A 25,744-nucleotide genomic window follows, 5' to 3' on the forward strand; every position below is an offset into this window, starting at 1 on the left:
ATAAGCACCTAGATAAGGAAGGAATTAGCATTGGCATTAGCATTAGTAGAGGCATATGATGCAAGAAAGCAAGCTTATTCAGCATCAGCCAAAAAAAAAAAAAAAAAACCCTCTCCCATTTCACCCCTCCGTTCGTTCGAAATACCTGTCCAGTTGAGCTTTAAATTTGTTTAGGCTATCAACTTCAACAACAAGTGATGGAAGTCGGTTCCACCAACCAACCACCCGCTGGCCAAAGGCAAATTTCCGCACATCTATCCGACATCCGTCCTTCCTCAATTTGAATTTATGCCCTCTGAGGTGATTATTCTGAGAAAGATGAAGAATCCCATTGGCATTGAGCATGCTCAAACCATTCAAAGCCTTATACACCTCTATCAGATCACCTCACCGGTGCCTACTCTCCAGACTCCGTAATTTGCAAAACTTAAGCCTTTCTTCGTAAGAGCAACCCTTTGTTCCATTTACCAATCTTGTTGCCCTTCTCTGTACCCGTTCCAGCAGCTCTACATCCTTCTTGAAATGAGGCCTCCAGACCTGTATACAGTACTCAAGATGTGGCCTAACCATTGCCTTATACAAGGGAATGATCACCTCCTTATCCCTGCTAGAAAAATTCCTGTATATCATTGACAAGACACCATGAGCTACTCTTGCAGCTCGTCTGCACTGCTCAGAGAAATTCATATCTGCCTGCACAATTACCCCCAGGTCCTTTTCATTCTCCACCACTATCAGTGTAGTACCGCAGAGTTGATACATTGCTCTGGGGTTACTGTTACCCATATGTAGTACTTTACATTTGTCAATGTTAAACTTCATTTGCCACCTCTCAGCCCATCTGTTCAACCTGTCCAGATCCTGTTGCAGCAGCATAGCGTCAGTAGTGTCCTTAACGACCCTGCCAACCTTTGTATAATCTGCAAACTTAGACATTAAACTTGATATCCCATCATCAATATCATTCATAAACACCGAAAACAACAATGGACCCAACACTGAACCTTGAGGAACTCCACTAATAACATTAGTCCACGTTGAGCAGTGTCCATTGATTACCACTCTCTGTCTTCTGCCACTCAACCATCCCCTTATCCATAGCAGCAATTTGCCTCCAATGCCACACTGCTCCAATTTGTGCAGCAGTCTTCCATGTGCAACAGTATCAAAAGCCTTTCTAAGATCCAAATATATAATATCAAAGTTATTCCCTGCATCCAGTTCTTTTGTGACTACATCATAGTATCCAATCAAATTGGTCAGGCAAGACCTGCCCTTAACAAAACCATGCTGCGTCTGAGCTATAACTGAATTCTTGTCTAGATGATCCTGCAGTGCTTCTTTAACCAGTGCCTCCATTAATTTACCTGGAACAGAAGTTAAACTAACAGGTCTATAATTACTTGTGTCAGCCTTTGATCCTCCTTTGTGAATTGGGGTTACATTTGCACATATCCAGTCTATGGGTACCTCCCCTGAGTCCAAAGAAGCTCTCATAATTATGGCTAGGGGTTTGCATACTTCCTTTGCTGCCTCCTTTAATATAACTGGATAGATACCATCCACCCCAGGTGCCTTTTTTATGTTTATCCTCAACAATCTCTCCTCCACTTTCCTCTCAGTTATTACAAAATCATCCAGCTCACTGCCAATGTTTACTTTACCTACATCATTCTCCTTCCTGAATAACTCCTCATGCGTGAATGTAGATGCAAAATACTCGTTTAGATTCTTAGACACCTGAGCAGGATCCTCAACTGTTGAACCATCAATATCCAGTGGACCAATCTGATTCATCCCTTTCCTTCTCGAGTTCAAGTATGTAAAGAACTCCTTTCTGTTTTTCTTTGCATCCTTTGCCAAGGATTTTTCGTAGTCTGCCTTTGCCTGCCTAATCTCCTTTGTGACTTGGTTACAGACCAACTTATATCTATCATAGGCTTCCATGTCACCCATTAATTTGTATGTATCCCATGCATTTTTCTTCTCTGCCACATGTCTCATTAGTCCATCTGACAACCATTTAGGCCTAAACCTTGAACAATATTTCTTAGTTGGTATGTAAAGCCTGGTAGCCACCAAGATTAGTTCCTTGAATGCTTCCCATTTTGAGTCTGCTGTTGGTAACATCATCAGTTGGTCCCACTGTATAGAATTTAAATACTGTCTCAGACCATCATAGTCCCCTTTACGAAAACAAAAACCCTTCCCTTTACCTCTGATGGTAGTTACCTCCTTGAGTAAATCCCACTTCAACACACTGTGATCACTGCCACCTAGTGGTTCATTTATCTGCAGGTTCTTAATGCATGAAGAATCACTACTGATAATCAGATCAAGAGTATTGCTCCCTCTTGTTGCCTCACGAACATGCTGATGTAGAAAACAATCATCCAATAAATCCACAAAAGCCTTGCTAGTGTGCGAGTGACCAACCCACAAATTCCAGTCAATATCTGGGAAATTAAAATCTCCCATTATAAGACTCTCTGATTTACTGGCCCACTCTATTTCCCTGTACAATATATTATTATACTCATCAGAGTCATTAGGCCTATAGCACACGCCTACTCTCAATTTTGATTTCCCTATGCTTATGTCACACCAAACTGACTCGACACTGCCCTGTCCATCGATGTCAACTGGCTTCACTTCCTTTGACTTTATGTGTTTCTTAATTAATAGCATAACCCCTCCTCCCCTCCTGTCCTGTCTATCCTTTCTATATACATTGTATTCCCCAAATTCCAGTTCCGCATTACTTATATCTGTGTGACACCACGTCTCTGATATCCCAACAATATCTGCCTTTGATGTTTTGAGCAATACCTCAAATTCATCAAATTTATTTACAAAACTCCTAGCATTGGTGTACACGCATGTATACATGCACCTGTTTCTATTCTTAGCTACCCTAACACAACCCATGTGTTTACTTGTAACGCAATGACTACCAGCAGTCTCTGAAATATCCTGCATCTTGTTTTTCAGACTTCTGCTCATTTGAATAGAAGCAGTGCAAGAATCACTTCCACCTCTGCCAGTGGCTACTGTTAATCTATTAGTCCTTGTATCCCCCCCAACTAGCAGTTTTCCGACCCACCTAACACTGCCTCGACAGCATCAGCAAATATTCTTGCACCCTTTCTATTTAAGTGTATCCCATCCCTGTAGAAGCAATCTCTCCTGTTAACAAGTACAGTCCAGGCTGAAAAAAATTCTACCCCTTGAGCCTTGCACAATCCCTCCAGGGCCGAATTGATCGACAAGGCTCTCATCATATACTCCCACCTATCGTGTCTGCGCAGAATTGCAGACACTTTCAAGTTCAACCCTAATTCACGGCTTTTTTTCAACAGTGACCTGTACTTGCTAAGTAATTCCGCCGGTCTCCTACTCTTAATATCATTAGTGCCAACGTGTACAACTATATCACCTTTTGTGCCCTTAAAAGATGATATCCGCTCTACAACGTCATCAACCTTTGCCCCTGGCAGACATACCCTGGTCCTATTCCACCTATCCTTTTTACAAAGCATGTTCCCCGTTTCCCTGACAATAGAGTCACCAACAACTACTAGTTCCTGTGGGACCAGCGCATTCTGCCTAGGGGACTGCCCCTGTGTTGCCTGATGACCAAGTGCAAGCTCTGGCGTTGATGTGGGCAGCTGAGAGCTTGATGGGCCCCTCAATTTATTCCCTTCGAGGGCATCCACCCTGTCCTTCAAGGTCTCATAAAGGCCCATAACAACGCTGAGTTGTCGCCTGATTTCCTTGCACTCCTTACATCGTGCACACACAAAGACATCCCCCTTGGCAGTATCATGTCCCGTACCCGACTGCTCCGCAAACATCAAGCAAACAGTGCATTTTAATAGACTGTGATTCAGAGGGCAACTGCCCCCCTCAGTTCTCCCCTGAACCACAGCACTCCCATTAGCTTGAGCCTTTTGCTTTGCTGCTCTGGTCAGAGTCATGATTCCAATTTAATTCAATAAAATTTAAAACAAAAATTAAATCCTTAAGTTATATCCCAAAACAGTTATGTTATATATATATATATATATATATATTTTTTTTTTTTCGGTATCTAGTGTTCCCTTTATACAACTTCCGTATCACGTGTACCACTATAGTTATGTATTAATTATTTGTTACGATTAAGTCGTTATATATATTTATAGAGTTAAAAATACAATTTAATTGACAATAAAGTTTATCAAGATTAATAGATTTACTGATTAATTGACAATATTATATTATGCAGTATACTACACTAAGCTTATGCTATTGTGTAAAAATGGCGGGAATTCACGAACGGTATTTCTACGGACTCGTAAGTATTGATTAACTTCGAAATCTCGCTATCTCAATTTAGAATAAACTAAGGATCCTGACTAGGTCTATAATCTACTTATAGAAGATAATTTGATATAACCAGATTACATAGATCATTTGATATTACATAGATCATTTATTGTTTTTTGTTTATTTTGCAATTGTTATGTTCATTGTTAATTTTTTTTGTTTTATTTATTATTAGCCATATGGTGCAAGGAAGCTTGAGGCTTATGCTGCACCAACCAAAAAAAAAAAAAAAAAAAAAAATTCCCAGACTTACCCTGAGAGAGAGAGATCATCAAAAAATAATTTTAGTTTCATGAACAGCATTCAGTTTATTAAAAAAAAATTATTAGTAAAAAGTTCTTTTTGAGAATAAAGAAATACTTACCCACAATAAATGGTAAAGGAGCACTCAAGACATCAGAAAGCCCTATAGGACAAAGTGGAATATATGGGCACTGCCAGTGAAATGGAAAGATTAGCTGCAAAATAAGGATGGGTGGGTGGAGGAGAGTGCATTAAGTAATACTCTAAACTCATTATTTCAGTGTGTTTGTGTTACTAATAAAAAAATAAATTACTTTTCGTTACAAAAAAATTCCAAGTGTTGCATAAAATAAGTGATATGAACTTCAAATTTATTTCATTTTAATGAGATGGATGCAATTGCATATTTGTACACAATTATCAGTTCTATTTTTAATAGCAATTTTTAGATTTGCATTAAAATGCAACTATCCTATATTCTTTGTAATTACCATAGCAATGAAAGTTCAGGTTTGCAAATATATACTGATGCAAAGGTTGTTGTGATATCTTTAACAATTCGTGAGTATTCTTCATGTCACCTTATCCAGAAGTCCACAAATTCTATTTAATCAAATTCGTGTTCAAGAATAGTGTCTGTTCTTCAATCATGTCTTCTTGAACTGACCGAAAAACCGCAGTAATATTTTAAAGAACCAAATTGCACCCTTAACCAGTGGCGAGCTGTGAATATTTTGACAATGGGCTCGCACTTTTGCCGACTTTTTGATGTGAAACATCCTTTTGGGGGGAGGGTACCTACCAAGTAAATTGATCGGTCACGTAAGTGACGTCACCCGCAGCATCTGCCAGAGGTGCTTCCCATGCTGAGACCACTAGTCTGTGTGGGACACTCACTAGTAGTATGATTAGATTAGAGTGTGTGACGCATTTTTTGTGACCAGTACGATATCTCGAGTTCTAATTTTTTGGAATTTTTTAATAGTATGACGTCACAACCATGTGACATCATATAGTGACGCGAAGGATGTTTCACATAAAACCATCTACCGCGCGTGCTCGGCAGACGCGCAACTTTTTTATTCTTTTTTTTGCAACTAGGGAAATATAATGGATACATTTTTTTTTTCACTATAAAATTTTAATATTGTGAATAAAAAATAACAAAAATATTTCCCATATTACAAATAACAAATTATCACAAACATTCTAGAATATAAAAACAAATATTACATAAAAAAATAAACTGTTCTAGAAAAGGTACACAAAAATCACAGATTACATGAAAAAAATATTGCACAAATATTCAAGAAACTTTTCTTCTAAAAATTGCCATATGAAATTTACTTCTTTATTAATATTGACATAACGATCTGGATCAAACTGAAGCAATGGTTTTCCATTTAGATGTATGGTCGTCATAATCTGCAATGTGTTTAATTTTCAACATTATTCGTTCATTTATTCATTCAGTCACACAATATTATTCATTATGCTGAAAGCTCGCTCAGTTTCAGCACTGTTAATCGCAATGGTTTCAAAGATATTTCTGGCTTTCTTAATTGTAAAGGGAATTTCACTCGATTTTAAAAATAAACTGTCTTCAACAAAATCTCTAAAATCATTAATTTTTTTCAGAAAACAAATTTCTTATTCGGTTTTCAGTCTTGCCACCGAGATGAAAGTTCTTTTAAAATCCACGATTTCCGGTAAAATGTTTAAAATTTTTTTTCAATGGTATGATTATTTTCTTTATTTAATTTAAAATCACCCTGTTGCATTAATAACTTATCCTTTAAGGATAAAAGAATACATTTAATAACTTGTCACGAGGTAATTTTACTGTTCTTACTTTCGATTCTGATTCCTTCAAATTCTTTCCACTTCCACATGCACTCAATTTTAGCTTCATATTTTCCTTCAGAATTTTTTCAAATTAGCAATAGCATTGATAGTTCGAATAATTAATTTATCTGCTTTTGCCATAGTGAATCTGTAAAGCTTCTGAAATGTAAGAGAGCTCATGCATGATGTTGATCATTGGTGCTAATTGGTTAAGAAATTCCAGATTTAAAAGTCGCTTTAACAATCCCGAATATTTAACTTCTGATTCAAAATGTTTGTACAATGCAGGATAATTCTCTTAACCCGCAATTACCATTCACAAGCTACAAGCTGCTCTTCATAGCCTGAACGCACGACTGATCTTTGTAGTTTCCACATCCAAGTTCTTTAGCAATCATCCTTAATTTGTGCTAGTTTTTTGGAGATTGCTAATAGTTTTTTTTTTGTTTTGTTTTTTTTTAATTATTGCCTATATGCCATTATATTTTAGAACATTTGAAGAGAAATATTAAGTTAATTCATTTTCTAAAATTATCCACAGGGTATGAAACAAAGGATATTTCTAATCAAAATGAAAGTGGCCTGATGTAGCCAAGGGTTCAATCATGAGGGCAACAACAGACATACATTTCAGTACACCATAGTTCAAGCCAGTGTGGCTGCTAAATATGGTTTAGAATCATATTCATTGTCAAAATAATTCATTCTAAATCCTTATTTAGTAGCCACACTGGCTTGAACTATGGTGTACTGAAATGCATGTCTGTTGTTGCCCTCATGATTGAACCCTTGGCTACATCAGGCCACGCTCATTTTGATTAGAAATATCCTTTGTTTCATACCTCGTGGATAGTTTTAAGTGATAAATAATGAAATAAAGCAAGTTTAAACAGCATCAGCCAAAAAAATAAAAATAAAAATAAATAAACTTTCAAAATCACCTGTCCAACTCTCCAATAGTTCACCCTAGTTCTTTCTAAATTTATTTAAACTATGCACTTCCACAATAGTTGATAGAAGTTTGTTCCAACAATCAACTACCCACTAACGATGGCAAACTTCCACACATTTATCCTGCAAACACCCTTCCTATGAATTAATGCCCCTCGTGTGAAGTATGAACTACAGGAAGAATGTCATCAGCATTGAGCTTGCTCAATCCATTCAAAGCCTAAAACAACTCAATGAGATCAAGTTGCAGGTGCCTAGTCAATAGACTCTGCATTTGCAGAACTGAAACCTTAAGGGCACTCTTTTTTCCTCCCCTGAGCAAACTCACTGCCCATTTCTGCACTATTTGAGCAGATCCTCATCCTTCCTAAAATGAGACCTCCAGACCTGTAGGCAGTACTCAAGAAGTGGCCTACCCATTGCCATATACAATGGTATAACATCTCCTTACCCTTGCTAACAAAGTTCCTGTATATCAGTGATTAAAACCCATGAGTTCTCCTGGCAGCCTGTCTGTACTGCACAGAGAACTTCATATCTATGGCACAATAACTCCCAGGTCTTTTTCATTTTCGACTACTCTGAATGTAGTACCTCACAGCTGGTACATTTAATTTTGATTTACTGTTATCCATACATGGTTCACTGAAAGTTTTTTTTTTTTTTTTGGCACAGTCTTCTAACACCAAGATGTGCCAATCTAAAAGTTTCCAAAGCCATCTTACATTAAAGTCAGTTATATAACTGGATTCATTTTAGATATCTGAAAATTCATCTAGATTTGCACTGTTCTCTATTACATGAGTGACTGCTGTAAATTGAGCAAAAACTGAACAGCCATTCTTCAGATGCTATTATACTAACTGCAGTCAACATGTTGCACTCTAAATTGCTTACAACAATATTGACAATGGCATGGATTATCTCCTTTTAAAAGAAACAAGTGAGTTAAATACATATCATTAATATGCTTAGAGAAAATTAAAGCTGGAAATACAAAGTTATGGTCTCTACTTTATCTGGAATAATTTTTTTATTAGTTTGTATTTGGCTGATACACATTTTTTTCACAGAGCTCTCTATTATCAATTTATAGTCTGTATAAGGTACTATAAATTCTGCTTCAGTCTAGTTCATTGGGTGTTCGCTGCTCCATCTGCTAGTTCACTCTAGCAGAGGGAGCATTACGTATATCTCGAACTTGACAACATAAGTCTTAACGTAAAACTGGATAGCTTAATACGTAGGACTGTAGTAGGAATCTATTAGCTTAGTATAATAGTGGCAATTAATCGATTAAATTTATAAATCATTTTTTTATTGTAAACTAAATTGTATTTCAATGGAAATCGTGCCCCAGACTAGAGTAGCAAAGCAACTTGCCCCAAGTAGCGAAAGTGCTGCGGTTCGCGGGAGAACCTTTCATAGGGGACAATTCTCCAATGCATCCGAGTCTAAAAAAACGAGCAAAATGTAACATATTTGTGGATCTCTCTCGAACAGGACATGATCTAGCCATGATGTCTTTGTGTGTGCTAGGTGAAGAGAATATGAAAAAATTAGGGGCCAACTCAACATTCTGATGGACATCTATGACAGCTTGAAGAGCCAGGTTGATGCTCTCAAAGGATTAAAAATGGTTGGCCCATCAAGTTCTCAGCTGCATAACTCAAAGCCAGAGAACATTCTTATGCAACACCAGGCAACACATCGGTAACCTACAGGGCAGAATGCACTGGTCTCACAGGAGCTAGCTATTGTTGGTGACTCAATTATCAGGGAAACGGGAAATATACTGTGCAGAAAGGATAGGTAGAACAGGACGAATATGTCTGCCAGAGGCAAAAGTTGATGATGTTGAAAAGCGGATATCATATTTTAAGGGCACAAAAGGTGATATCGTTGTACACATTGGCACTAATGATATTAAGGGTAGGAGATCTGTGGATTTATTAAACAAGTACAGGTCAATGATTAAAAAAGTTGCGAGTCGGGGTTAAATTTGAAAGTGTCTGCAATCCTGCCAAGACACGATGAGAGCCTTGTCAATAAATTCAACCCCAAGTGATTGTGCAGGGTTCGTTCGTGGGGTAGAATTTTTTTCTCGGTGTGGTCTATGCTTGTTAACAGGAGAGATTGCTTCTACAGGGATGGGATATACTTAAACAGAAAGGGTACAAGAATATTTGCTGATGTTATCAAGGCAATGTTAGGTGGGTTGGAAAACTGCTAGCTTGGGGAGATTCACAGACTAATAGGTTAACAGTAGCCGCAGGCAGAGTTGGAACTGAGCAGTAGCAGCAGCAGCCCAGAAAGCCAGTTGCTGGGGATTTCATGAACTGCGGCGGGGGGGGGGGGTCATGAAACAAGTAAATACATAAGCTGTGTTAGAGTAACTAAGAGTAAGAACAGGTGCATGTATACAGCCATGTACACCATAGGAGTATAGTAAACAAATCAGATGAATTTGAAGTGCTGGTATCACAACAATATCCAAGGTGGTTATTGTTGCGATATCAGAGATGGGGTGCCACTCAGATATAAGGGATGCAGAATTGGAATTTGGGGAGTACGATGTGTACAAAAAGAATGGACAGGATAGGAAGGGAGGAAGGGTTAGGGGTTAAGAAACACAAAATCTAAAGTGCATCCAGCAAAAATGAGGGTAGGAGGTATGTTATAGGCCTAATGAATCTGATGAGTACAATGAATAATGAGAGAAAAATAGAGTAAACCAGTAAATCAGAGTATTTTTTTGTTGGAATGTTGTGATGGGGGATTTTAACTTCCCAGATATTGACTAGAAAATGTTAGTGGGTCACTGGCACACTAGTAAGGCTTTTGTGGATTTACTGGTTGACTGTTTTCTACAGCAGCATGTTAGAGAGGCAACAAGAGGGAGTAACGTTCTTGATCTGATTATCAGCAGTAATTATTCATGCATTAAGAACCTGCAGATAAAGGAACCACTAGATAGCAGTAATCAGAGTGAACTGATGTGGGGTTTACTTAAACATGTAACTACCATCAGGGGTAAAGGGAAGAGATTTTGCTTTTGTAAAGGTGACAACAGTGGTCTCAGATTTTTTTTGATTCTATACAGTGGAACCAATTGATGATGATACCAACAGGAAATTATAAATGGGAAACATTCAAGGACGCAATCTTGGAAGCTACTAGGCTTTTTGTTCCAACTAAGAAATACTGCTCTAGGTTCAGGCCCAAATGGATTTCATAAGAATTAATGAGACTCGGGACAGATAACTGCCGAACCAAATGAGTATTCTGCATCTACATTCACACATGAGGAGGAGAGGGCCAGATATTTTTCAGGCTCTGCAGAGAGTTGAGTGATTTTGCAGTGGCTGAGAATGGAGGGGAAGAAAAATTGTTGAAGTTAAACATAAGAAAGGCACTTGGGGTGAATGGGATGTATACAGTTATATTAAAGGAGGCAGCAAAGGAATTAAGCAAACCCTTAGCTATAATTATCAGAGCATCGTTGGACTCGGCAGAAGTACCCATGGTTTGGAGATGTGCAAATATATCTACAATTCACAAAGGGAGATGAGAGGGTGACACAAGTAATTACAGGACTATTAGTTTGACTTCTGTTCCAGATAAAATAATGATGTCACTGGTTAAAGAAGCATTGCAGGATCATTTAGACAAGACTGCAGCAATAATTCACCCCAAGTGCCTTTCTTATGTTTAACATAGCATGAGTTTGTCAAGGGGAAGTCTTGTCTGACCAATCTGATTGGACACTATGATGTTGTCACAAAGGAACTGGTTGAAAAAAATAATTTTGATATCATATAAGTGGATTTCGGGAAAAGCTTTTGATCCTGTTGCACATGGAAGACTACTTTACAAATTGGAGCAGTATGGCTTTAAGGGCAAGTTGCTACAACAGATAAAAGGATGGTTGAGCGGGAGAAGACAGAATGGAAATCAATGGGTACTGCTCTACGTGGACTAATGTTATTAGTGGTGTCCCTCGCAGTTCGGTGTTGGGTCCATTGTTGTTTTGTATATTTATCAATGATATTGATGAAGGTATACCAAGCTTAATGTCAAAGTTTGCAGATGATGAAAGGTTGGGGGTTGTTAATAACAATATGGAGCTTAGAGGGGGAACAGGTATCCGTGTGTTATCAGACACTCAGCTGAAAACACTGATGGATCCAATATCTCTCTAATACAGAAGATTTGGGAGAAGTTCGGTTGGCCTGCCTCCCTAAAATCCACTCATGCACACCTTATCGATGGTAAGCTCTGTTACGTCAGTTAGGTGGCAACGAACATGTAGAGTGGTTCACTCCAAGACGCCTGGTCAACGTGAAGAGGAAAAAACCAAACCCTCCAGCATATGATAGCACGACAAAACAAATGGCCCTCCGTCCCCAGCAGCTTTCACTCCCCCTCTTAAGGCAGCGAGAGGATCAGAGTGGAAGCAGAGGGTGCTAAGAATCTCTGGGTACGACCAGGCTGCCATGCATGGAAACTGAACTTGGCCTGTTATAACGTAAGATCACTCATCGGTAAAGACAGGATATTAGAGCTGCAAAAGGAATTAGAAAATGTGAATTGGAATATCATCGGTTTGGCTGAAACGAGAAGAAATAAGTTTATCACTTATTTCTTCTTGTTTCAACACTTATAAGTTTATCAAGCAGAAATCTGCTGTACACCAATGTTCGGTTTCTGGTCCATAAAGATTTTAAAAACAACATTTTGGAATTCAAAAGTACATCACCAAGGGTGTCAAGACTAATACTCAAGATTTCTAAGAGATACAAGCTAAAGGTTATAATGATTTATGCACCAACATCGAGCCATGATGATGAAGAGGTTGAAGAAATGTACACCGAAATTGAGAGACTTCTAGATGAGCAGAAAACCCGCTACACTATTATTACGGGGGACTTTAATGCTAAGGTTGGAAAAAGCCAAAACAGCACAGAAAGGGGAACTATAGGAAATTTTGGAATTGGTGAAAGAAATGAAAGAGGTGAAAGACTTGTGGAATTTGCAGAATCTCAAGGACTGTCAGTAATGAACACTTTTTTCAAGAAAAGGGTGAACAGAAAGTGGACATGGAAGAGTCCAAATGGATTAACAACTAATGAAATCGACTTCATACTCACTAATAGAAGATATATTGTGAATGAAGTTACTGTCCTGAATAAGGTAAATGTTGGAAGTGATCACAGAATGGTAAGATGTACACTTGATATAGATGTAGGAAAGGAAAAAACTGACTCGAGTAAATAATACAAAGGTCTCTGAGATAACAGAAAAGGAGAAAAAGCAGTATGTACTGGAACTTAACAAGTTTGAGCTTCTGCAGACTGCTCAGGACCAAGATATCGACGAGGAATATTACAACTTTCTGAAAGTGATAAAGCCCAAGAAACCTATAGGGAAAAAGAAATCCAAAGAAGAAAAAATTTGTCAAGAAAAACTTGTCGTGATGAATCGAAGACAACAAATGAAGAGCAAGAAAAACACAGACAGGGAGAAAATTGAGTATACTGAGTTATGCAAAGCCATTAGAAAGAGACTCAGAGAGGACATAAGAAGATTTAACACGAGAAAAGTACAACAAGCATTAAGGGAAAACAAAAGATTTAAATCAGCGGCCATGAGCAGTAATACAAAAAGACAAATGATACTGAAATTGAAGAATAGGGATGGTATACTTTTAAACAGCAGAGAAGGCATAATTCAAATAGCAGAAGACTACTATAGAGAATTATACAAGGAGCAAGGGAATGATGCCAGCAGTGGGGAAGATGGATTGCAAAGTAGCAGCACATACGACATACCCGACATTCTTTCTGATGAGGTAGAACATGCATTGAAGAAAATGAAGAATCAGAAAGCCCTGGGGTACGATGAAGTTACTGCAGAGTTGTTAAAATTGGGAGGAAGAGACATAACACAAAAACTAGCAAGGCTCTTCACAAAGTGCATTAGAAAAGGTGTGACGCCTAAGCAATGGAATAATGCAATCATAGTTTTGCTGCATAAGAAAGGAGATAAATCAGAAATTGGAAATTATAAACCAATTAGCTTGTTATCCCACATCTACAAGTTGTTCACAAGGGTCATTACTAACAGATTAGAAAGAATACTTGATGAGAATCAACCGAAAGAGCAAGCTGACTTTAGGACAGGATTCTCAACTATGGATCACCTTCACGTAATATCACAGCTAATGGAGAAAGCAAATGAATATAAAACACCATTATGCCTGGCATTTGTGGATTATGAAAAGGCATTTGACTCCATACAGCATAAGGCAATGTTTCGGGCACTGGAAAGACAAGGCATAGATACCCCGCATATTATGATTTTGAAGAAAATATATGAGAATGCTACCTCCTTTATTAGACTAGACAAAGATATTAGGAAATTTAAAATTGAGAAAAGAGTTCGACAATGAGACACAATATCTCCGAAGTTGTTTACTGCTGCCCTTGAGGAAGCTTTCAGAAGATTAGACTGGTCGCAGAAAGGAGTCAATGTGAATGGAGAGTACCTAAACCATTTAAGATTTGCAGATGAGCTTGTGGTTATAAGCCACAATCCCAAAGAATTAGAGGAAAATCTTAATCAGTTATGCACAGTAAGTAAGGATTTTGGACTAAAGATGAATATGGCTAAAACAAAAGTAATGATGAACAAGTATGCCACAGAAAGAGAAATAATGATTGAAGAAGCAGTAATTGAAAAGGTGGAGTCATATACTTATCAAGGACAAGTTATTAGCTGTAATAATGATAAATGGCTGGAAGTCAAGAGAAGAATAAATTTTGGATGGATAGCATTCAGGAAATATAGTCACATACTGAAGAGCAATATCCCAGTTTGTCTGAAATGTAAAATAATGAACCAATGTATACTCCTCACCATGACCCCTGGAAGTGAAACTTGGGCACTCACCAAAAGAATGGAAGAGAAGCTGAGAACTACACAGCGAAGAATGGAACGAATTATATTGGGAATCAGACTGTTAGATAAGAAGAGAAACACATGGATTATGCAGCAAACTCAAGTAAAGGACATTCTTATCAAAACTAAAGAACTAAAATGGTCTTGGGCAGGACACATAGCTCGAAGACATGACAGATGGACTAAGAAAATAACAGAATGGTACCCAAGAGCTAGAAGAAAACCTGGAAGACAAAGGCAGATATGGATAGATGAAATTCATGACTTTGTGGGTAGTAAATGGATGGCCAGTGCTCAAAACAGAAGGAACTGGAAAGTCGCTGGAGAGGCCTTCATCCTGCAGTGGATTGAAAATGGCTGATGATGTTGAATAACATTATGCTGCTGCAACAGATCTGGAAAAGTTTGGTAGATGGGCTGAAAAGTGGCAACTGAAGTTTAATATTGTCAGATGCAATATTAAATATGGGTAGAAAAATAGAAAAATATACCTACTAAGTAGTGTTACACTCAGAGTAGTGGAGAATGAAAGAGACCTTGTGGCAATTGTGAAATCTGATATGAAATTTTCTGAGCAGTGCAGACAGGCTGTCAGATTAGGTCATGGGGTCTTGTCAATAATATACACGAATTTTGTGTGCAGGGATAAGGAGGCGATTATCTCCTTGTATAAAGGAAATGCCAGGCCAAACCTTAAATACTGCGTACAGGTCTGGTAGCCTCATTTTAGGAAAGATGTACAGTTGCTAGACTGAGTACAGAGAAGGACAACAAGACTGGTGAAGGGAATAAATGGGTGCGCTTATGAAAAAAGGTTTATGTTCTGCAAATTGGAGCATTAGCATTAGCATTAGTAGAGGCATATGATGCAAGAAAGCAAGCTTATTCAGCATCAGCCAAAAAAAAAAAAAAAAAAACCAACCACTACTCCCATTTCACCCCTCCGTTCGTTTGAAATACCTGTCCAGCTGAGCCTTAAATTTATTTAGGCTCTCAACTTCAACAACAAGTGATGGGAGTCTATTCCACAAACCAACTGCCCGCTGGCTAAAGGCAAATTTCCGCACATCTATCCGACATCCGTCCTTCCTCAATTTGAATTTATGCCCTCTCAGGTGATTATTCTGAGCAAGAGGAAGAATCCCATCGGCATTGAGCATGCTCAAGCCATTCAAAGCCTTATACACCTCTATCAGATCACCTCGCCGATGCCTAGTCTCCAGGCTCTGTAATTTGCAAAACTTAAGCCTTTCTTCGTAAGAGCAACCCTTTGTTCCATTCACTAATCTTGTTGCCCTTCTCTGTACTCGTTCGAGCAGCTCTACATCCTTCTTGAAATGAGGCCTCCAGACCTGTATACAGTACTCAAGGTGTGGCCTGACCAATGCCTTATACAAGGGAATAATCACATCCTTATCCCTGCTAGAAAAATTCCTGTATATCATTGACAAGACACCATGAGCTACTCTTGCAGCTCGTCTGCACTGCTCAGAGAACTTCATATCTGCCTGCACAATTACCCCCAGGTCCTTTTCATTCTCTACCACTGTCAGCGTAGTACCACAGAGTTGATACATTGATCTGGGGTTACTGTTTCCCATATGTAGTACTTTACATTTGTCAATGTTAAACTTCATTTGCCACCTCTCAGCCCATCTGCTCAACCTTTCCAGATCCTGTTGCAGCAGCATAGTATCAGTAGTGTCCTTAACAACCCTGCCAACCTTGGTATCGTCTGCAAACTTGGACATTAAGCCTGATACACCATCATCAATATCATTTATAAATACAGAAAACAACAATGGACCCAACACTGAACCCTGAGGAACTCCACTCCACGTTGAGCAGTGTCCATTGATTACCACTCTCTGTCTTCTGCCACTCAACCGTCCCTTTATCCATAGCAGCAATTTGCCTCCAATGCCACACTTCTCCAATTTGTGCAGCAGTCTTCCATGCGCAACAGTATCAAATGCCTTACTAAGATCCAAATATATAATATCAAAGTTATTCCCTGCATCCAGTTCTTTTGTGACTACATCATAGTATCCAATCAAATTGGTCAGACAAGACCTGCCCTTAACAAAACCATGCTGTGTCTGAGCTATAACTGAATTCTTGTCCAGATGATCCTGCAGTGCTTCTTTAACCAGTGCCTCCATTAATTTTCCTGGAACCGAAGTTAAACTAACAGGTCTATAATTACTTGTGTCAGCCTTTGATCCTCCTTTGTGAATTGGGGTTACATTTGCACATCTCCAGTCCATGGGTACCTCCCCTGAGTCCAAAGAAGCTCTCATAATTATGGCTAGGGGTTTGCTTACTTCCTTTGCTGCCTCCTTTAATATAACTGGATAGATCCCATCCACCCCTGGTGCCTTTTTTATGTTTATCCTCAGCAATTTCTCCTCCACTTTCCTCTCAGTTATTAGAAAATAATCTAGCTCACTGCCAATGTTTACTTCACCTACGACATTCCCCTTCCTGAATAACTCCTCATGTGTGAATGTAGATGCAAAATACTCGTTTAGATTGTTAGCCACCTGAGCAGGATCCTCAACTGTTGAACCATCAACATCCAGTGGACCAATCTGATTCATCCCTTTCCTTCTTGAGTTTAAATAGGTAAAGAACTCTTTTCTGTTTTTCTTTGCGTCCTTTGCCAAGGATTTCTCATAATCTGCCTTTGCCTGCCTAATCTCCTTTGTGACTTGGTTACAGACCAACTTATATCTATCATAGGCTTCCATGTCACCCATTAATTTGTATGTATCCCATGCATTTTTCTTCTCTGCCATATGTCTCATTAGTTCATCTGACAACCATTTAGGCCTGAACCTTGAACAATATTTCTTGGTTGGTATGTAAAGCCTGGTAGCTTCCAAGATTAGTTCCTTGAATGCTTCCCATTTTGAATTTGCTGTTGGTAACATCATCAGTTGGTCCCACTGTATAGAATTTAAATACTGTCTCAGACCATCATAGTCGCCTTTACGAAAGCAAAAACCCTTCCCTTTGCCTCTGATGGTAGTTACCTCCTTGAGTAAATCCCACTTCAGCACACTGTGATCACTGCCACCCAGTGGTTCCTTTATCTGCAGATTCCTAATGCATGAAGAATCACTACTGATAATCAGATCAAGAGTATTACTCCCTCTAGTTGCCTCCCGAACATGCTGGTGTAGAAAACAATCATCCAATAAATCCACAAAAGCCCTGCTAGTGTGTGAGTGACCAACCCACAAATTCCAGTCAATATCTGGGAAATTAAAATCCCCCATTATAAGACTCTCTGATTTACTGGCCCATTCTATTTCCCTGTACAGTATCTTATTATACTCATCAGAGTCATTAGGCCTATAGCACACTCCTACTCTCAATTTTGATTTACCTATGCTTATGTCACACCAAACTGACTCGACACTGCACTGTCCATCAATGTCGACTGGCTTCACTTCCTTGGATTTTATGTGTTTTTTAACTAATAGCATAACCCCTCCTCCCCTCCTGTCCTGTCTATCCTTTCTATACACATTGTACTCCCCAAATTCCAGTTCTGCATTCCTTATATATGTGTGACACCACGTCTCTGATATCCCAACAATATCTGCCTTTGATGTTTTGAGCAATACCTCAAATTCATCAAATTTATTTACTAAACTCCTAGCATTGGTGTACACGCAAGTATACCTGCACTTGTTTCTATTCTTAGCTACCCTAACACAACCCATGTGTTTACTTGTATCACAATGACTTCCAGCAGTCTCTGAAATATCCTGTATCTTGTTTTTCAGGCTTCTGCTCATTCCAATAGAAGTAGTGCAAGAATCTCTTTCACCTCTGCCAGTGGCCACTGTTAATCCATTAGTCTTTGTCTCCCCCCAAGCTAGCAGTTTTCCGACCCACCTAACACTGCCTCGATAGCATCAGCAAATATTCTTGCACCCTTTCTATTTAAGTGTATCCCATCCCTGTCGAAGCAATCTCTCCTGTTAACAAGTACATTCCAGGCTGAAAAAAATTCTACCCCTTGAGCCTTGCACAATCTTTCCAGGGCCGAATTGATCGACAAGGCTCTCATCATATACTCCCTCCTATCGTGTCTGGGCAGAATTGCAGACACTTTCAAATTTAACCCTACTTCACGGCTTTTTTTCAACAGTGACCTGTACTTGTTAAGTAATTCCGCTGGTCTCCTACTCTTAATGTCATTAGTGCCAACGTGTACAACTATATCACCTTTTGTGCCCTTAAAGGATGATATCTGCTCTACAACGTCATCAACCCTTGCCCCTGGCAGACATACCCTGGTCCTGTTCCACCTATCCTTTTTACAAAGCATGTTCCCCGTTTCCCTGACAATAGAGTCACCAACAACTACTAGTTCCTGTGGGACCAGCGCATTCTGCCTTGGGGGCTGCCTCTGTGTTGCAAGATGACCAAGTGCAAGCTCTGGCGTTGATGTGGGCAGCTGAGAGCTTGATGGGCCCCTCAATTTATTTCCTTCGAGGGCATCCACCCTGTCCTTCAAGGTCTCATATAGGCCCAAAACAACGCCGAGTTGTCGCCTAATTTCCTTGCACTCCTTGCATCGTGCACACACAAAGACATCCCCCATGGCAGTATCATGTCCCGTACCCGATTGCTCCGCAAACATCAAGCAAACAGTGCATCTTAAAAGGCTGTGATTCAGAGGGCAACTGCCCCCCTCAGTTCTCCCCTGAGTCACAGCACTCCCATTAGCTTGAGCCTTTTGCTTTGCTGCTCTGGTCAGAGTCATGATTTCGATTTAAATGTCAGTAAAATTACAATTTCAGAACAAAATTAAAACCTTAAACTTGTATCTTAACACAGTTATAACGCTATATTTATTTTTCAGTATCGAGTGTTATCTACTAGTTGCCTTTATATAACTTCCGTATCAAGTATGTATTAATTATTTGTTACGTTTGTACTCTAAGTCGTTATATATATATAGTTAAAAGAACAATTTAACTGACAATGAAGTTCAACAAGATTAATAGATCTACTGATTAATTGACAATATTATATTATGCACTATACTATACAAAGCTAATGCTATCGAATTCCGGATATGCTGTATCGCGTTTCAGTAACGAGTGTTATCTACGAAGTCCCTTTATATAACTTCTGTATCAAGTTATGTATTAATTATTTATTTTTACTAATTATTTATGTTCCGTAACCTAAGTGGTTATATGTATAGTTAAAAGTACAATTTAATTGCCAATGAAGTTCGACAAGATTAATAGATTTACTGATTAATTTTCACGTAACAATGGCGGCTGTTTATGAACGGTAAACACGTGTATTTGATACCCTTTCCGATACTAAGTAATACCTACAAATCTCTATCTAAGTTACTTTAACTTTAAGTACCGTAAATAGGAATATAAAGCTACTCTGCTGGAGACTAGGCTCCTGCGAGGCAATCTAATTGAGGTGCATAAGGCCTTCCATGGATTGAGCATACTTAATGCTGATGGGATTTTTCCCTCTTCCTCAGATTACAAACCTGAGGAACATAGATTCAAACTGAGGAAAGACAGTTGTAGAATAGACGTTCACGATATTCCTTCATTATTTCAGCCTGTTGTTGTTTTTTACAACAACAACAGGCGGAAGTTTGTTCCAGCAATCAACTACCAGCTGGCTAAAGGCAAACTTCTGCCTGTTGTTGTTGTGGAAGTTGATAGCTTAAATAAATTCAAGGCAGAGCTAGGTAAACATTTGGAATGAATGGATCAGTAAAAATTGAAGGGGTTTTTTTGATATTAAAAACGTTTTTACCGGCATTATTTGGAAAAAAGTGTTATGTTACCTAGAAATCGTCGAGAAACCAGATGTACTTGTTGCATGCAGTGACGCAACAAGCACAATGCATGTGCCAAAGAAAACTGAACTGTATGCAACAAGTGCAGTGATGCAACAAATACAATTTAGCAGTGACGTGCTACATTACACCATTATATCAGCATAATGATTAATACGGGAGTGACTGTGCCAAAATCTACAACCCAGCATTCGAAGGAATATCATGAAAGAAAGAAAGGGAAGTTGGAAAGAAATGTGAATCCAGATGAAATTCAACAAGAGTGTCTCGTTATGCCTGGGAGTTCTCAAATTGCACCCAAAAAATGAGCTGAAATAATGAAGGAATACCGTGAACCGAAGAAATGGAAATTAGAAATTCAAACTATTCTGAATCATAATGAAATTAATTAATTTTCAGAAGTACTATATCTTGATACTTATCAACCACAGAGTTCTACTATGCCTGATACTTATCAGGAATTTAAAAAACTCTAGCAGAACGAATGAAGGAATATCGTACACGAAAAAAAGCAAAATTAGAAATGGCTAATAATTAGATTCCTGATTATATTCCTATAATGTCTGAAATATCCTGCATCTTGTTTTTCAGACTTCTGCTCATTTGAATGAGGTATTGCTCAAAACATCAAACGCAGATATTGTTGGGATATCAGAGACGTGGTGTCACACAGATATAAGTAATGCGGAACTGGAATTTGGGGAATACAATGTATATAGAAAGGATAGACAGGACAGGAGGGGAGGAGGGGTTATGCTATTAATTAAGAAACACATAAAGTCAAAGGAAGTGAAGCCAGTTGACATCGATGGACAGGGCAGTGTCGAGTCAGTTTGGTGTGACATAAGCATAGGGAAATCAAAATTGAGAGTAGGAGTGTGCTATAGGCCTAATGACTCTGATGAGTATAATAATATATTGTACAGGGAAATAGAGTGGGCCAGTAAATCAGAGAGTCTTATAATGGGGGATTTTAATTTCCCAGATATTGACTGGAATTTGTGGGTTGGTCACTCGCACACTAGCAAGGCTTTTGTGGATTTATTGGATGATTGTTTTCTACATCAGCATGTTCGTGAGGCAACAAGAGGGAGCAATACTCTTGATCTGATTATCAGTAGTGATTCTTCATGCATTAAGAACCTGCAGATAAATGAACCACTAGGTGGCAGTGATCACAGTGTGTTGAAGTGGGATTTACTCAAGGAGGTAACTACCATCAGAGGTAAAGGGAAGGGTTTTTGTTTTCGTAAAGGCAACTATGATGGTCTGAGACAGTATTTAAATTCTATACAGTGGGACCAACTGATGATGTTACCAACAGCAAACTCAAAATGGGAAGCATTCAAGGAACTAATCTTGGTGGCTACCAGGCTTTACATACCAACTAAGAAATATTGTTCAAGGTTTAGGCCTAAATGGTTGTCAGATGGACTAATGAGACATGTGGCAGAGAAGAAAAATGCATGGGATACATACAAATTAATGGGTGACATGGAAGCCTATGATAGATATAAGTTGGTCTGTAACCAAGTCACAAAGGAGATTAGGCAGGCAAAGGCAGACTACGAAAAATCCTTGGCAAAGGATGCAAAGAAAAACAGAAAGGAGTTCTTTACATACTTGAACTCGAGAAGGAAAGGAATGAATCAGATTGGTCCACTGGATATTGATGGTTCAACAGTTGAGGATCCTGCTCAGGTGGCTAACAATCTAAACGAGTATTTTGCATCTACATTCACGCATGAGGAGTTATTCAGGAAGGAGAATGATGTAGGTAAAGTAAACATTGGCAGTGAGCTGGATGATTTTGTAATAACTGAGAGGAAAGTGGAGGAGAGATTGTTGAGGATAAACATAAAAAAGGCACCTAAGGTGGATGGGATCTATCCAGTTATATTAAAGGAGGCAGCAAAGGAAGTATGCAAACCCCTAGCCATAATTATGAGAGCTTCTTTGGACTCAGGGGAGGTACCCATAGACTGGAGATGTGCAAATGTAACCCCAATTCACAAAGGAGGATCAAAGGCTGACACAAGTAATTATAGACCTGTTAGTTTAACTTCTGTTCCAGGTAAATTAATGGAGGCACTGGTAAAAGAAGCACTGCAGGATCATCTAGACAAGAATTCAGTTATAGCTCAGACGCAGCATGGTTTTGTTAAGGGCAGGTCTTGCCTGACCAATTTGATTGGATACTATGATGTAGTCACAAAAGAACTGGATGCAGGGAATAACTTTGATATTATATATTTGGATCTTAGAAAGGCTTTTGATACTGTTGCACATGGAAGACTGCTGCACAAATTGGAGCAGTGTGGCATTGGAGGCAAATTGCTGCTATGGATAAGGGGATGGTTGAGTGGCAGAAGACAGAGAGTGGTAATCAATGGACACTGCTCAACGTGGACTAATGTTATTAGTGGAGTTCCTCAAGGTTCAGTGTTGGGTCCATTGTTGTTTTCGGTGTTTATGAATGATATTGATGATGGGATATCAAGTTTAATGTCTAAGTTTGCAGATGATACAAAGGTTGGCAGGGTCGTTAAGGACACTACTGACGCTATGCTGCTGCAACAGGATCTGGAAAGGTTGAACAGATGGGCTGAGAGGTGGCAAATGAAGTTTAACATTGACAAATGTAAAGTACTACATATGGGTAACAGTAACCCCAGAGCAATGTATCAACTCTGCGGTACTACACTGACAGTGGTGGAGAATGAAAAGGACCTGGGGGTAATTGTGCAGGCAGATATGAAGTTCTCTGAGCAGTGCAGACGAGCTGCAAGAGTAGCTCATGGTGTCTTGTCAATGATATACAGGAATTTTTCTAGCAGGGATAAGGAGGTGATTATTCCCTTGTATAAGGCAATGGTTAGGCCACATCTTGAGTACTGTATACAGGTCTGGAGGCCTCATTTCAAGAAGGATGTAGAGCTGCTGGAACGGGTACAGAGAAGGGCAACAAGATTAGTAAATGGAACAAAGAGTTGCTCTTACGAAGAAAGGCTTAAGTTTTGCAAATTACAGAGTCTGGAGACTAGGCACCGGCGAGGTGATCTGATAGAGGTGTATAAGGCTTTGAATGGTTTGAGCATGCTCAATGCCAATGGGATTCTTCATCTTTCTCAGAATAATCACCTCAGAGGGCATAAATTCAAATTGAGGAAGGACGGATGTCGGATAGATGTGCGGAAATTTGCCTTTGGCCAGCGGGTGGTTGGTTGGTGGAACCGACTTCCATCACTTGTTGAAGTTGATAGCCTAAACAAATTTAAAGCTCAACTGGACAGGTATTTCGAACGAACGGAGGGGTGAAATGGGAGAGGGTTTTTTTTTTTTTTTTTTTGGCTGATGCTGAATAAGCTTGCTTTCTTGCATCATATGCCTCTACTAATGCTAATGCTAATGTCTACACGAGCTGACAGAGAGTTTGAAAAAGTAGTGTACAAAAACCCATTTGGATTTAGTTGTAATGTTTGTGATCGTTTATGGTTTCAATCATTTTTGAAACCATTTCTAACTTCATACGAATTACTTCAAAATGAATTTCCTTTACAAGAAGTGAGTACTTTCATGACTAGTAATACCTGTCGTACTTCATTAAAAGAGGGATAGATACCAACTATGGCCATGTCAAATGGATTTATATATCCAACATATCCTACTCATTTGCCTCCAATGGATCTTGTAACTGAGCGTTTGATATCACCAAGATTACCCTTCATGCAAATTTGTCGTTTACATTATGAACATGGACAATATGGGATCACTTGACAAGTAATAAATGTACTAGTTAACGTAAACACAATGGTTCATAAATTTCCTCGAGAATTAGATGACGATTATGCCATTAATGTACATATAAAACGAAGACTCATACATAAATCATCATATCTATAAGGATATGCGCAGAAGAAAATATGGTTATGGTATTTGATAAATTCAACTTTGTATAAATTATACGGCATAAAAGTGAGTGACGATTTCTTGGGGACAAATGATGACAGTAAACAGGAACATTCAGGTGAAATTGTGGAATCTGTCAACAATGATGATGATAAACTGTTGTTAATTCAACAACAAACACTATTATGGTCTGAAGATAAATATTTATGTATTTCAGAAATCATCTCCAACAAGTTTCTTATTTGATATACATGGAGAAGAACTTTCTTTTCTAGCTATATATTTGGGACATGCACAAAAATTTAAATATGGATTGAAAATTACTCCCTTTATGATGCCATTGAGTGAAATTCGTAGATCTGATCATCATGGAGTAACTCGCAAACTTTTTCTATATATGGCAATGAAAATTATGCAAATGCATACCGCAGAAAATTTGCAAATTGCATTTAAATCAGTAGGAATAACAGATGACATTACTCATTCTATATTGGAATCGAAAGAATTTATAAATATGGCATTTTTAAAATCAATTCCCCCTTCTAACTTGGCATTTCTAAAATTAATTCCCAATTCAGCATATTATTGGAGTCAATAAACGAGATGTGTTTGCCATGATTTGTCAATTAGCAAAACCTACAATGTCCTTGACGTTTAGTGCGTGTGAACCAACATGGCCCGTATTACTATATATGTTATACAAATTCAGATATAAATGAGAAATTACAACTAATGAAGTTATGGATCTACCTTACATGGAAAGAGCTACATTAATAAATGAAGAAGCCGTAAAGTGTGCCACATACTTTTAACAAAATTGTTGAGAGTATACTCAAAATTTTAAAATCGAAAACCTATAGTCCTTCGAGGAAATATTATGTTGTGAATTTCTTTAAACGCATTGAATTTCTACATCGAGGAAGTCAATATGCACATATATTATTATGGATGAACAATGCATCCTCTGCACCATTATAAGAAAAAGAAGGTGGGATGAATGAAGCAATCCAAATGATACATGCATTATGTTCCACAGAGTAAACTTCAGATTATTCAAATTTACAGCAACATAAACATACTTTTACCTGTTATAAAAATAATAATGCAAACTGACGCGAATGTCGATTTGAAGCACCTTTTTGGCGAATGTAGCAAACTTATATATTGATACTGATGGCCACAGATGACAATCTAAGATTAGCTTATTGCAAAAAATATAATAAAATGCACAACTCATTAGAATTGGATAATCGTGTTAATTTTGAATAATTCCTTAAATCAAATCAATGCCAATCAGAAGAAGAATATCTGAATATTTTGAGGGTTGTTATCAAACAACCACGTGTATTTCATAAATGCATGATAGATGAGAAATTTATGAATAATTACAATCCTTAGATTTTAGGAGTGCTCAAGCCTAATTCGGATTTACAATTTATCACAGAAGAATATTCATGTGCAGCATATGTAGTTGAATACGTAAATAAAACTAACAGAGAAATAAGCAACCTGCAAAGGAAAATTATACAGCTACAAGAAGAATATCTTGATGTGGATATAACTGATCTAACACGAGCATTAAATGTAGATGTATTAAAATCTGTGGAGATGAGT

At 38.4% G+C, this 25,744-nt stretch overlaps 1 protein-coding gene across 3 annotated transcripts in view; it reads right to left on the reverse strand.

Moving 5' to 3' along the window:
• Nucleotides 1–25,744, reverse strand: part of Crag (DENN domain-containing protein Crag) — an 878,555-nt gene that overhangs the window by 600,466 nt on the left and 252,345 nt on the right. For all 3 annotated transcript variants that reach the window (XM_090389072.1, XM_090389068.1, XM_090389077.1), the window contains one exon: nt 4,733–4,826. In XM_090389072.1, the coding sequence (XP_090245198.1) occupies nt 4,733–4,826 (94 nt within the window). The remainder of the gene's footprint in view (nt 1–4,732; nt 4,827–25,744) is intronic.

Source organism: Mastigoproctus giganteus, chromosome 2 (assembly GCF_048544385.1).
Source record: "Mastigoproctus giganteus isolate SK-2022 chromosome 2, ASM4854438v1, whole genome shotgun sequence".
Taxonomy (NCBI): domain Eukaryota; kingdom Metazoa; phylum Arthropoda; class Arachnida; order Uropygi; family Thelyphonidae; genus Mastigoproctus; species Mastigoproctus giganteus.